This window comes from Solea solea, chromosome 10 (genome assembly GCF_958295425.1).
Source record: "Solea solea chromosome 10, fSolSol10.1, whole genome shotgun sequence".
NCBI lineage: Eukaryota > Metazoa > Chordata > Actinopteri > Pleuronectiformes > Soleidae > Solea > Solea solea.
This window is the reverse complement of record NC_081143.1, coordinates 16,334,392-16,347,583: the sequence shown is the minus strand read 5'-3', so window position 1 is coordinate 16,347,583 and position 13,192 is coordinate 16,334,392. Positions and strand designations below refer to the sequence as shown.

General features: G+C 40.1%; 1 protein-coding gene across 1 annotated transcript; it reads right to left on the bottom strand.

The window, feature by feature from the left end:
* Positions 1–2,387: 2,387 nt before the first annotated feature.
* Positions 2,388–13,183, bottom strand: srp68 (signal recognition particle 68). The gene is made up of 16 exons (XM_058641236.1): positions 13,014–13,183; positions 12,594–12,660; positions 11,543–11,656; positions 11,140–11,335; positions 10,319–10,401; positions 10,098–10,207; positions 9,882–9,961; positions 9,578–9,718; positions 6,484–6,582; positions 6,294–6,358; positions 5,296–5,449; positions 5,100–5,194; positions 4,686–4,815; positions 4,529–4,604; positions 4,356–4,408; positions 2,388–4,256 (listed from the first exon to the last, which is right to left on the bottom strand). Exons 1-16 carry the CDS (start codon positions 13,099–13,101, stop codon positions 4,029–4,031), a joined length of 1,779 nt encoding a protein of 592 aa, XP_058497219.1. The 5' UTR covers positions 13,102–13,183; the 3' UTR covers positions 2,388–4,028.
* Between the last annotated feature and the right edge of the window lie 9 nt (positions 13,184–13,192).

Below are 13,192 nucleotides of genomic sequence, written 5' to 3'. Positions count from 1 at the left end.
CATCCTCACACCACCCCTGAATGTGGTTTCTGTGATTAAATCCGAGGACAAATTTAACAGGTTAACACCAGCGGCCTGTTTCAGAAAGCAGGTTCAACAAACTCTGAGCTCTGGGTTTCAGAACAGCTGATCAGCATTAGTTCAATCAACTCTGAGTATGTTCACTCTGAGTTAAGCGTGTGCGTTGGGAATGAAAAAAGCCATCATCAATGGAGCTCTGATACTATGATTCACCATGGCAACAGGTAAACAAAGAGCACATCCTCCATTTTAATCCAGTTGAGCAGAAATATTAACACATGCCAATGAGCATGACATTTATCTTCAAAAACAGGGGTGAAGAGACGAGTCAATAAATGAACAATATTACATCTTATACAGCGTAATCCACTCATTCAAAATTTAACAGACTTTAATTTCATTAATGATGATAAAATGATGCAGTCCTACCATATGTTACATTTGATTTGATATTTATTCAGCTGTAACCTGACGTGACACAAACTGAATATGGATCAAACTGATGAAACATAGTTTACTTATGGACCTATCATTATAAAAGTGTCCATGTTCAAACTGACTCACTTTTTGAACCACATTTTGCTCAACGCTATTTCATGACTATATTTCCATGTGTAAATATAAACAGAGTCACTGAAATGCTGTCAAACCTTAAGATTTTGTCTACAGCTGGATTCAAAAAGTCACTTCTAAACTACAGTGAAGTTAAAGTGCATCAGAAATATTCACATCAGCTATAATCTCCATCATGATGTGATCTATGATCGGAACATTTCACAACAATGTCTACAGTACCAGAGAGTGTCTACAGTGATGATGAGCCTACAGTAACACACGGTACAACAGTCTGACAGAGTCTTAATGTGCACAGTCACAGTGTTGGTGTGAACAACGGGGGAGCCAGCCCTCTCACCCCCCCTTAATGAGCTCCCCTGGAAACATGATTTGTGAGATTTTGGGGGCGTCTCTGAAATATTGGCAAAATATTGTTTTTTGATTGATTTGATTAAGAATTGATGCGTGTGTGGAGGTTGGATTCGATATGTGCTGACTTAAGACAAGTAGACGTACAGGCGTGTAATAATGGATGTGTTGAGTTGAGTATGTACCTAAACCGTGTCGTGCCGTGGCGAGGCGAGTAGAGCCGGTGGAAATACGTCACAAGTCCTCGCTCTGAGGCACGCACAAGCGTCCGTCCCGCAACCCCCCCGCAGGAGGTGGAGACAGAGAGAAGAAAACCTGACAGCAAGCAGGTTAGGTTCACGGGGTATGTTGCCGGGTTGACTAACTCAGAGTTTTCACTAAACCTGCTTTCTGAAATAGGCCCCAGGTCTGAACAGGGTCAAACGCAGCATCGGTCATTTCTGACAGTTTTACTTGACAGAGCCTGTTTTAAGATGAAGGATGCAGCATACAAATAACATAACATCATTTCTGTTCACAAAAAAACAAACAGAGGCAGAAAAACATCAACAATCGGCAAAACTTACACACTGCAGCTTTAAGTTAGGAATTATGTAAAAGCAATAGAATTTTCTGAAATTGCTTCTCCATTTTCAGTGACAAACAGTACAAAAGAAACAGTGGGTGCACCTGTGCTCTGGGCCACTGAGGCTAAAATATCTGATTTAAAAGGTCAAGTTACTTTTCCATAGTTTGCAGGGCAGTGTAAGAAAATAAACTGTATGCTACAAGAAAACAGCTGAGCAGCAGGGAAGCAACACAGTGAGGGTGTGTCAGCCTTCTACACACAGTCAGCAAACACAGAATGGCTGACTGGTTCACCAAGTAAATATGAAGTCTGACAAACATGTGTAACATGGAACTTCTCCTTTTATCTTTACCTCAAATAAAAGGCATCCAAGTAATAATTTGGATATATATTTTCAGTGAAGCGCAATGACAAAAATAAAGTCAAGAATCCTGTTTCATTAGTGCATGTGTTATCATAGGGTCACAGTATGTGAGTTAATTCATTTACTTAAATGGTGTATGGTAATGAGTAGGCAAAAACCATATTGTCATGTTGGGTTGTGTTTATTTAACAAACACATACATAAAAATGCATACGTGAAATACACCTAAACAACATTCACACCCTGCTGAGGAATCCTACGTACTCCTACCACACCCACACCTGAGATGGATGCTCAGGTGCAGTCACATACTCACACACACCTCTTCCTCTACACAGATTCTTCTTTCAGACATCCTCTTTTTACTCACTAAACCACAAGGGTTGAATTTACATTTCATAGCTTTGTTTCTGTCATTCATGGTCCTGGGTCCAACTCTAGGTGACAGATACCGACATATGTCTCAATACGTTTCCACAAAAGACTTAAATGAATCATGAAAGACGAGCGTTTGTTGCAAATATATTTAATGACTAACCTAGAAACTAAATCAAATCAGATCATACATAATTATTCTCATTACTGGTCATAATCAATGGTTTTCCAGTATGTTTAGAGGTGAAACGTTGGAATTTATCCAGCACCTCCATCTTAATTCATGAACATACAACAGAAGAGAGAGAGAATAATTAATTATAATAATTGATAAAATTAGAAAGCAAAACATGAACGGATGGGTGAGTTTCTGGCAGATGTCACAGGCAAACCAGGTCCCTAAAGGATCAGAGGAATGACGCGCCTTTGGTGTACAAAGATAACATGGATACACGTTATGGCTGACAAACAACTGATGACAAAATCTATTTTGATGTTACAGAGGAGAGACGTGCAGATAGTGATGAAATGTCTTCATCCTGATGATGGACACAGATGTGGTGCTGTAACAAAGCAAAGGCTGATAAAAACCCCCCCCCGTACTGAACTACTACAGTCCTAAGACTATGATTGAATAAAATGTAAATACAAACGTCAAAATAAAAACATTACATAATTACAGTCTTTTGAGCGTCACTTGCACAATCGTAGTTATCAGAAAGGAAGCCTGTGGTGATAAAATAAATTCTACACTGAGATGATGCAGTTGGACCCTTTGTCTGACATGACGGGGTGTTCAGTACCAAACATGTCACTGCTGATATTAATAAATGAATAATTCAGGGGTTTGTTCCTCCAGATGCATCCAAGCTTTATTCCAGTTCTTCACACAACTCAGGCTTCCTCTGATTGAGGAGGTTTTACGACCACACGCATAAGTACTACACATCATAAACCTGAGCTCCTTATTGTCCAGTCGAACGTTGCATTACTGGCCTGCAGTGTTCCATCTCTTTTTTTCCCTTTTCCTTTGTCAGCTAAGAGTTGTGGAAACAATTAGTCGATGAGGAGGGAGACTTGATGTTCAGACAGAAAGAGGCTTTGAATCACAACATGTCAAAAACACGAGAGTCCACGGCAAAGGTGACAGAATGTGATGGAATGCAACTGCACCATGTTTGATAAATGCATTGGCTGCAGCTTACTATTTCTGGTATTTAATAAGCGGAGCCAAGTCTGCACTTTGTGGTTTAGATTGAACAAATGATGTTGAAACAGACAAGAGCAAAAATGTAAATAAATGAAGGCGTTTAAAAACAACACAGAGGGTGCGGGGCAGAAAAAATTAAAAAAACAGCGATGCCAAAGAAGCCGAGTTTACTTGGACAAGATTTTAGATTGACCACTTGGCTGTAGGCAACAAGACCATGACATGGTAACCTGTAAAACCTGAAAGTCGGCGACATCTCTACAGCTCTGATTAATGAGGGAGTTGGTATGCTAGGAACCCACACAGCATGATGTTACTACTAAAGGTGGCAGGAGAACTTGGATCATATTGCTTATTAAGACATTGATTCCAATCCCAATGTGTTTCTATAATCTTTCTTGCAAGATTAGACCCTCTGCAAACCCAGTTCATCTTACACCACAAATCAAAACATAAAAAGTAAATTAAATTATTGTAATCACTGATTGAACCAAGTCTGCATGTTTGTGGTAAATGCAGGCAGGGCCTTGTGGTTCTCTTGTGGAGGCCAAAGGCCTGGGTTTGATTTAACTGCCAAAGCCAAAGATGCCCTTGATGTAACCGGTCAGACCACCCTTGCCCTTCTGCTCCACCTTGTCATCCAGCGGTGGGAAGGCCACATGGTTAAGAGCAAGGTCGAAGAACAAAGGCTTACAGGGGATTGGCTGGAAGTCGGGAGGGAACTGGACCAGATGTGGCTGCTTGCCCACAAGGGTGGGGTCAAGTCGAAAGGTGTCCAGGTGGTCACAGAGGGGCTGTGGAGCATGGTGGAGAAAGTCATTAAAACATGAATCAACTATACAAATACACAAGCAAAATATGACATTAATAGACTCATGTTTCCCCTGACTTACCCTGTTGTCCTTCACCTGCTGCTGAGAAGGAACTTCAGCAGTCTCATCAGTGTCTAAAACACAAACATGTTTTCCTCAGGACTGTACACTTAATGTAGCAGAACAAACAAACTTCACAGTTTCTCATACAGTAAAAGAAATAAACAGGCAAACAGTTTGAAAGACTCCCTCACCTAAAATGGCTGCAGCCTGAAGTGAGTATTTCTCAGCATTGACATCAGCAATCAGCTCCTGAACATCAGGGAGATCCTACAGGATTTTACAATGGATGTTAATGATCATTGTACTGCAACACTTTCTATTAGGGCATGTTGTACTGTCCAAACCAACCTTGAGGCTGTTGTTCAGGCTTTTGGCTTTAGACTGGACCTCTTTGGCATATTTCAGCACTCTTTCATACAGCACCAGAGCCTCACTCCACTTCTTCACCAGCACATAAGACTGGGCTATGAAGAAACACCTGCCACAGGAGGTGAAAAAGGGTCAATGCAACTTTAACAACATGTCATTTATCAGAAATAAGACACTGTAAAATGAGAAGACGTCAAAAAGGTGGACCTGCAAACAGAGTTTGTGTTAAAAAAAAATTAAATTGGTGACATGTGGTCAACAGTGAAAGTAAGACAGGATTACAAGAGGACACCAACTGACAGAAACATCCATTTTATTGTACTAGCTGATGCTGTTTGTGTCTAAACCTTTTGATTGTATACAGCTGAAGCTTTAAAAAACTAAATGTCACACCTGTAAGCCTTGTAGACCAGTGTCTTCAGGGACACCTCCTTCTGGAAGGTGTGGTCATTCTCCAGACCCTGCAGGGTGGAGAGCTCAGCCAGACTCTGTACAGAGGAGGGTTAAGGAAGTGTTATGGACAGTTTGTCTTTTTGAACCACCCTACATGCAGCCAAAAAGATCAATAACTTAATGTCCTGACAGTTACCTGCAAGATGATGTCATAGAGGCGGATCAGGTCCTGTGGACGGGGACCCCTCTTGTTCTCATCGGTCTGAGGCTCCTTCAGTTTGGCCTGAAGAGTATGAGCCATGCTCTCATTCCTCTTCACCAGAGTACACAGCTTGATGTAGGTCAGGTAACTAAGAAGAAAAAGCAGCACATTTTTACCACTTCTTCACAGACAAAGGCCTAGCTACATGCTATCATTACCTGTAATTAGTCGTTATCTCTGTTCATTCCTTTCTGTTCTGCAGCTATAGTGATAATTTAATAAATAAAAATAAAAATAAAAATAAAGTACCTCATCGTCTTTGTGATTTGATAAAATGAGAAATCTAATCAAGCAGTCAGAAGTTATTGTCAACGTTTATTAGTAGTGTCTGATATTTTTTAAACAAAATTATAAATAGGGCAAAACTAGCAGGTTACTTAATAATGGAGACGTGCTATAAGCTCAAACCCTACCTATTCTTAGAGAGCACCCGAAACAGAAGAAAAAGATATGTTCAGTCGATCGCTGCCGTTCACAAACAGCAGTAAATACTCGTACCGACTGAAGTTTGCTTCTAATGGCGTGTTACCACCAAGTGAAACGCTGTGGTACGGTATGTATTTTTTTGCGTTTCCATTAGGAACAGTACAAAAATAACCGCCCCCAACCATTCCATTATTCGGTACCCTTCCACTGGGGTCCCAGAGTAATGGTACGGTACGGGTGGAGCTAGACCCATGACAGTCAGCTGATTGGGCAACAGAAAAGTCCAACGCCCACAGTCTATTCTCATACAAAGCTTGACATCTTGTTGAGACAAACAGCCACAAACCGAGCGTTTAATGTCTTTGTTGGTGCACCGGTACGTAACGCTATGCAAGTCAGCGACGTGGCCATCGAGCACAGCACACTCCCCGCCAACCAAGTAAAGGTACTGCTCCCATTCCAAACCGAACTGTACCATGATAGAAACACCAGATTTTTTCTCTTACCTGTGCAGGAACTGCAGGTTGGACACTTTGCCGCTGTCAGCATCAGAGCTTCTCTCTCGCTGTTTCTACAAGGACAGCCAGTCGTAAAAAAAAAAAAAGAAATGTTAGCCACCCGTAAACGAAACTTACAATTTTGACTTGTTCACAGATATTAAGGTCACTGTGAACAAAACCAAATATGATGTCCTACCGCTTCACTCTTCAGTTCCTCCCTTACAGCCTGGATGGTGTCTCTGCACTCAGCCAGCAGCGTCTCGTACAGATGCTCTTTGGTCTCCTCGTTGGCAGCCTGTGTGACAAAAACACCACTTAAGATCTACAGCGTACTTCAATGAATATTTCTAACATCTACATTTAAAAATCATTCAAATCAATTACATGTTGTGTGAAGTTTATAAAGATTTTGGGTAACTAAGTAGATACATTCACACATAAGTCTTGTTTTGTTTATATTTGGATCATTTTATGTCTGTATTTTATGTCATTCTTGTTTTCCGGGCTGTTCAAAACATGGGGTGAACAGTTCTTTGTGTTTTTAATTCAATTTCAACATTTTAGACAGCGTTATAAAATGGTTTCACCAATGACCATCAAGATGAAACGTAGGGACACGCACGTTTTTTTTTTTTTTTTTTTACACATGAAGTAGTAGTAGTACAAAGAGCAACAGTTACAGCTGGAATGCGACTGTGGTGTACAGGGGGAAAGACTAAGGTATGTGGCTCGGCAGGCTGCTGATGCATTCCTGCACACAACTCTTCTGTAATCAGACACACTGCAGTTCAGGGTTCAGATCTTTGTGAAAGACAGGACCGTCCCTTCATTGACACACTCCCATAACAGAATTGCTTTGCTATGATTTTCTGCTGTAAATGCTAGGTTTGTGTTGAAAAGATGCTATGTGCTATTAGCATGTCTGTGATTCTAGACAATAAAAAAAATTTTGATTCTTATTTTGGGGGGGGGGGGGGTCTTGTAAAAATATGGGGACTCTTCATCTGAATGACATTATTGACACATTTGTAGCTTTAAGGAGCAAGTTAATCCTTCGGATGCATCAGAGGGGAAGAATGTTACGCTGAAATTCCTCGTAGAGATTATTGGTGAAAGATCAAGCTGCTCACATCCACCCAGACAGCTGATGTTATGTGCTGCTACACACTCATGCTAACAACCTGACAACGCCTTGCACGACCAGCTCAACCTGTTCAGTGTCTTCTGTTGTTCAGATAGAGGGTTTAACAGCAGATAAACTGACTAGAGTTAGGAGGGTGTTGATGGAGCTCTTCAACCATGATTGATGTATGACCCAACCCAGGGTTTCCTGTCCCCCACAGGCTAGAGCAGAGGGTTAGGTGCAACACCTGGGAAAGCCTCACATATAAGTTTGACATGAATTCTCCTGAGTTTATAAGGTAGCACCTGAGGTTGTCTCTGTATATAAAATGGGGACGTAGTAGTTACAAAACAAAGTCCCATTTTGAAGCCTCCATTTTCACAAATTTAATGATGTTAAATTAGAAGTTCGTCGCCTGCACCTATGGGATGATACTTGCTGTCAAACTGGCAGCCTATATTTGAATTGAATATTTTCCTCTAAATTTAAAAAACAAATTACAAAACTAACATCATGCACTATTAAAGAAGTGAAACAAGTGAATGAGCCCATTAACTCTCCCAGAAAATGTTAACTAATGTTATAAATCAAAATTATGTTCAGATTACCTGAAGCTATTTTATGGTGTCTATACTCAGATCATATTTTTTTTCCCCAGAGCTGTGTAGACACAGCAATCTGATCATTAATTACGATTGTCAAATCAGATTTGTGTCACTTCAGTATGTGGTTCTAGATCAGATATATTTCCAATGTATCGACACAAGGGCCTAAGGGCCACATCAAACGCATTTGCTGAGCGTTGTCGTCATCGACCTGCACCAGCATTGTGGCAAATTCAAACAATGAAGAGAGTGGTGTCAACTAGAGCTCAATTCAATCAACAAATTCTGTGTACGTTTCACTTACTGAACTACCTCCTACCATTTTCAGTAACGAGATTCCATGTGAGAGGGTAGATGCATGCAATTTGCAAGACCCTTCAAATCTGATGTGTTGTGAATTACAATTGGATCACATTCAAACAATGTGCCTGGTAATTGGATTGTATCCATAGAGTCTTAATTATTTACAGTTTATGTTTTGGTGTCAATACAATTCAATTATAGCATTATTAGTTTAATAATGACCAGTAACCGAACAGTGGAGCATGAAAGGTGTTTCAAGAAGACAATACTGGTCTGTCCACAGAGACCTGCTGGGTGTAGCCCTATATTCATGTGTGGGATGAAATGCACAGAATGCAGTTGTGCGATGAGAGGCTGCATGCCAGAGACCTGAGTGACTGTGGGTGTGACAGGTGTGTCTGCAGGGTGTGTTGAGCGTTTCGGCACAGAAAAAGCAGGAGGAATGAGCTGTGGTGTCACTAAGGGGACATGTGAGACAGTAAAGAGGAGAGTGCCACCTACTGAAAGTGTAAAGAACCTGACTGGTACAAGGCTATTGTGTAATATGTTGTGATCTTAGACATAAGTCTCATCCTGATCTCTCATTTCACTCAACCAGTACACCGATACTAGAAGGGTAAACTGTATGAGTCTAAGTGTTTCCCATTAATTATCTAGATTGTAGTGACCTACCATGGTCTAATTTGCCCGATTAGTTTCATAATGAACTAAAAAGATTTTTTTCAGATCCAATAACAAAAGAGATCACAGCTTAGTGTTTGCTCTATTCACGTCTGTGACAGTTCTCAGTCATTCAGGTCACTGCATCTTCGGAGTACAGAGACAGACAAATCTTGCTTGAGTTTTGTAGAATTTCATCCAGGAAGCTTCTTCAGTTCGGATCATGGTATTTAGCCTTTAAATGCTGATTACCCTGTGTTGCTGCATTGCAGATGCCATTTGCAAAGCGATTTGCCTCTGACTTATGTGTGAGCTATTTTGCTACTCTGTTGCACATGTTTACACATTCATTAAGGATAAGGATTTTGGAACATATTGTGACAAAAGTGGACTAAGTTTTTAAATTTTCTTGAGCTGGAAAGTCTTGATCCTTTCCATTTGTTATTTCATGGGTTTTTTGTTGGTAATGCTTACATAATAACAACAATCACACTGGCCCTGCACCAAGCTGATGCTCAAAGTACAGTATAATTTGAGTTTTAGATTACTTGACAATGGAGTCAGTTCATCTGAAGATCTACAGAGCAGCAGCTACTTGCCTGAGCTATTGCGGCCTCATTGTCTGCCAGACCCAAGAGGAAGATTCGGGCCTTGTCAATCTTGACGGGCACTGTCCGCCCTCGCCACACCACTTCACTCATGGTGGCTGCCTGTTTGGTTCTTGCCTGCGTGATCAGGGACTGAAAAGAAAAAAACCCAAAACATAATTAATTAATTTATACAAAATACATTTTTTTCCCAATCTGCATACTGATGACAAGTTTGGATTTTGTCAATGAAAAAGCTGTGTCACAAACCGAACATGATATCTCCAATATATATCTCTAATATCTCAATTTTCACCTCCAGTTTCTCAGCCATCATGCCTCCTCCTCCTCCTGTCAGTCTCATCTGCATCAAGTCATTAATAGCATTTTGGTCACCTGCAGTCAGGGGAACAACCAGTTCACTGCATGTAGGAGGATATGAGATCCTGGACAATGTCTCAGGATGACTTCATAACTATGATGACAGTCGGTAAAAGAGTATTAGTTTTGTACCCAAGTGCTCGTCACTCACCAATGTTGTAAGCACAATAGCGGATGTTTGGCGAGATCTCGTCCACGCGCTGACGGTAAAGAACAGCGAGCTCCTCGGTAAATGCACTAGCTAGTTTCTCATAGATGGTCCTGAAAAGACAAGAATTAAGTTGCTTTATAGTTTCCAAATCCAAAGATGACAAACACAAACCAACTTATTCTGCCAGACAATGTCGAAAAGGTAATTATGATAAAACTCACTTGCACTTGTTGAAAGCTTCCATGGCAAGTTTCCACTCCTGCAGTTCGAAATCCACCATGCCACTGAGGTATGCAGTGTAGGCCTGGAATCAGATACATTAGTCATTATTATTGGCTGTTGTAAGCATTAGTTTCACATGTTAATGCTTCTTTAAATAGTTAATTCTGCATATCAACATTGTCTGTAGTAATAAGCATGAAAAGGTTGAAAAGAAGTTGACTTTAAAAAAAGAAAAAAATAAGGCTAAGGTATTTAAGGCTACAAAGTGTAATCTATACACCTTAGTAAACCCATATGTGCTTTAAATCAAAATATCAATAGCTGTTCTATAATTTGTATTTCTCTTTTCTTTCAAGGACTTGCTATATAATAGCAAGTGCTAAACTAATAATAGGGCTATATTAGAGCTGAAACGATTAATCGATTAATAAATTAATCGACAGCTATTTTGATAATCGATTAATCGGTTTGAAGCTTTTTTCATGATTAAAACAAGATTTCCAATTTTTAATTGTGAATATTTTCTTAATTTTTTTGCTCTGGATAACAAAGAAATCATTAAAAGTTAATACTTTTGGTTTGTGGACAAAACAAGATATTTGAGAACATCATCATTTCCAGGTTTGACGAACACCGATCAACATTTTTTAAGGTTTTCTGATATTTATGGACCAAACGATTAATCGAGAAAATAATCGCCAGATTAATCGATTATGAAAATAATCGTTAGCTGCAGCTCTAGGCTATATAAATAAATAATTTCTGTATTTTCTTCATGATGCATCTTTGCATCCAGACGAATGGTGAATGTCTTTCATACCTGTGCCTCAAGTTTGGTCTTGGCATCGACTCGAGGGCTTTCACAGAGCTTCTCCAGCTTCTCACTGTGTTTGGCTGCCTTTCGTAGACGCGACATCAGGTGGAAGCGTTTACGTGGCTCTGTATTGGCCTCCTGCTTCAGCTGCATGGCATAGCTCCATGCACGCTCTGCCTCCATCAAAACTAGCAATAAATACCTGATAGCGGAGATGGAGTTAAATCACTTGTTAGCTTACAAAACAATTTTACAATTTTCAGTCAAGTATTTAAAAGTCAGTAGTTAACAGTTGAAGGAACACACACTTGAATATGTACATGTTATATCCATTTAAGGCTAAAGTTGGGTATCCCTATAGTTTATTTTTACAGAATATATTCAAAATATGTACACCATCATTTCTCACCTGCTGTCAGAAAGCATCTCGACTGTTATTTTCTTCCCAACAAATTTGTGTCTGTTTCCCATCTTGAAGCCAAGAGTCTTGCGCAGGCGCCGGAGCCTCCGGGAGCAGTAGCCCCTGGAAATACAAAAACAGTCACATATTAACCTCCGTTTTTCAGAATGAACAAGGCAGCCATTGCTAGTGTTGCAATGACAATAAAGATCTATTCTATTATTTAGTTGACAGAGCTTCAGTGGTGGCAATGATAGTGTATAAATATTTAATTATGTTCCCTTCATTATTAGGTAACAAAATTCAGACCAATAAGTAAAGACTGAGAAGTTAAAGTGATAGAGAATGAATGGATGTTTATTCAGGCTGCACCACAAGTGTATTGTACTGGGGCCTCAGAGTGGACTAGAATTGGACTGAAATATTTACACATTACCTCCACCAATGAGGTTTGGCCACATTCGTTTTGTCCTTGTGCAACAAAACGTAATAAGGTAAATGACAGATATGGATTACATTTTCAGTAAAAGTAGTTATTAGGTTTAAGTTATTCAGAATTTGAAAGAGATTTGGACACACTTACAGATTCAGGATTTTTGAAAAACAACAGTTAACATTGGAGGAAGGGGAGGGCATTGACAGTGTGGGAAACACTAGTTATTCAATAAGCTCTTAGTACTGGGAATGAAATTGGCCCAATTTCCTTATAAGTCTGTACCAATTTGTTTATTGCAAATCAAAATAAAACGGTGATATCTTACAAAACAAATTGCAATAAGATATTTTCCCCAAGTCGTTCAGCCCTAAACCATACCCATCCCTGATTTCATATGGCAGCATAGGTTTCCATGCGTACAGCTCCCTGTCAACTTACAAAATAAGAATTTAGTCCAAAGACACAAGCGCAATATATAAAGAGCATAACGTTATTACTATTTAGTGGGAGGACGTATAGATATGGTATCTGAACGTCTCTGCATGAACAACCATAGAGTAAGCAGGGAACTATGCAGAAATGTGCAGTTAAATATAGGGTAATCTGTGACTGGACTCGGCTCACCTGTATCTCTGGTAGTCTCCGTGTCTGAGGCCATGCTGCTGCTGAGATTCCTTGATGATTTGCAAGACTGTGGTTCACTGTTAAGGAGAAACCGACTTTCTACTATCACTGGCTGTAGAATGTCAGTGGTGTTAGCACTGGTCTGACTCTACCAATGCTGCTAAAATTCAAGAGGTTACAACAATGGAAAGCAAACAAATCGACTAAACAAAACTATTCATTGTTTACTCGATGAACAAAAGTTGACATGACATATTGAGCAAATTTGCCTTTCTTCTCTGCTTCAATATGACACGTCGCCTAAAACGTTATCCCCCTAACCGTGCTAGCTTAGAAGCTAACGTTAGCTTTGGAAATGCACACATATTCGCTGTGGCAAATTAAAAAAACAAATGTCACTTCTGGTGCCAAGAAGGATACTCTCCAATCCAGTCCCTCCGTCTTGCAAATTTTCCTTGTTTTCATCCATGGGGGAAGGTTTAGCTTCGTTTTGCTTGTCTGCGGCCATGTCTGGATGCTAAAGGCTAAGCGGCAGCCACACACACATGCAGTCAGGAGTTGAGCCAGCAGGGACGGGCTGGCCTGGCTCTCGAAAGTAC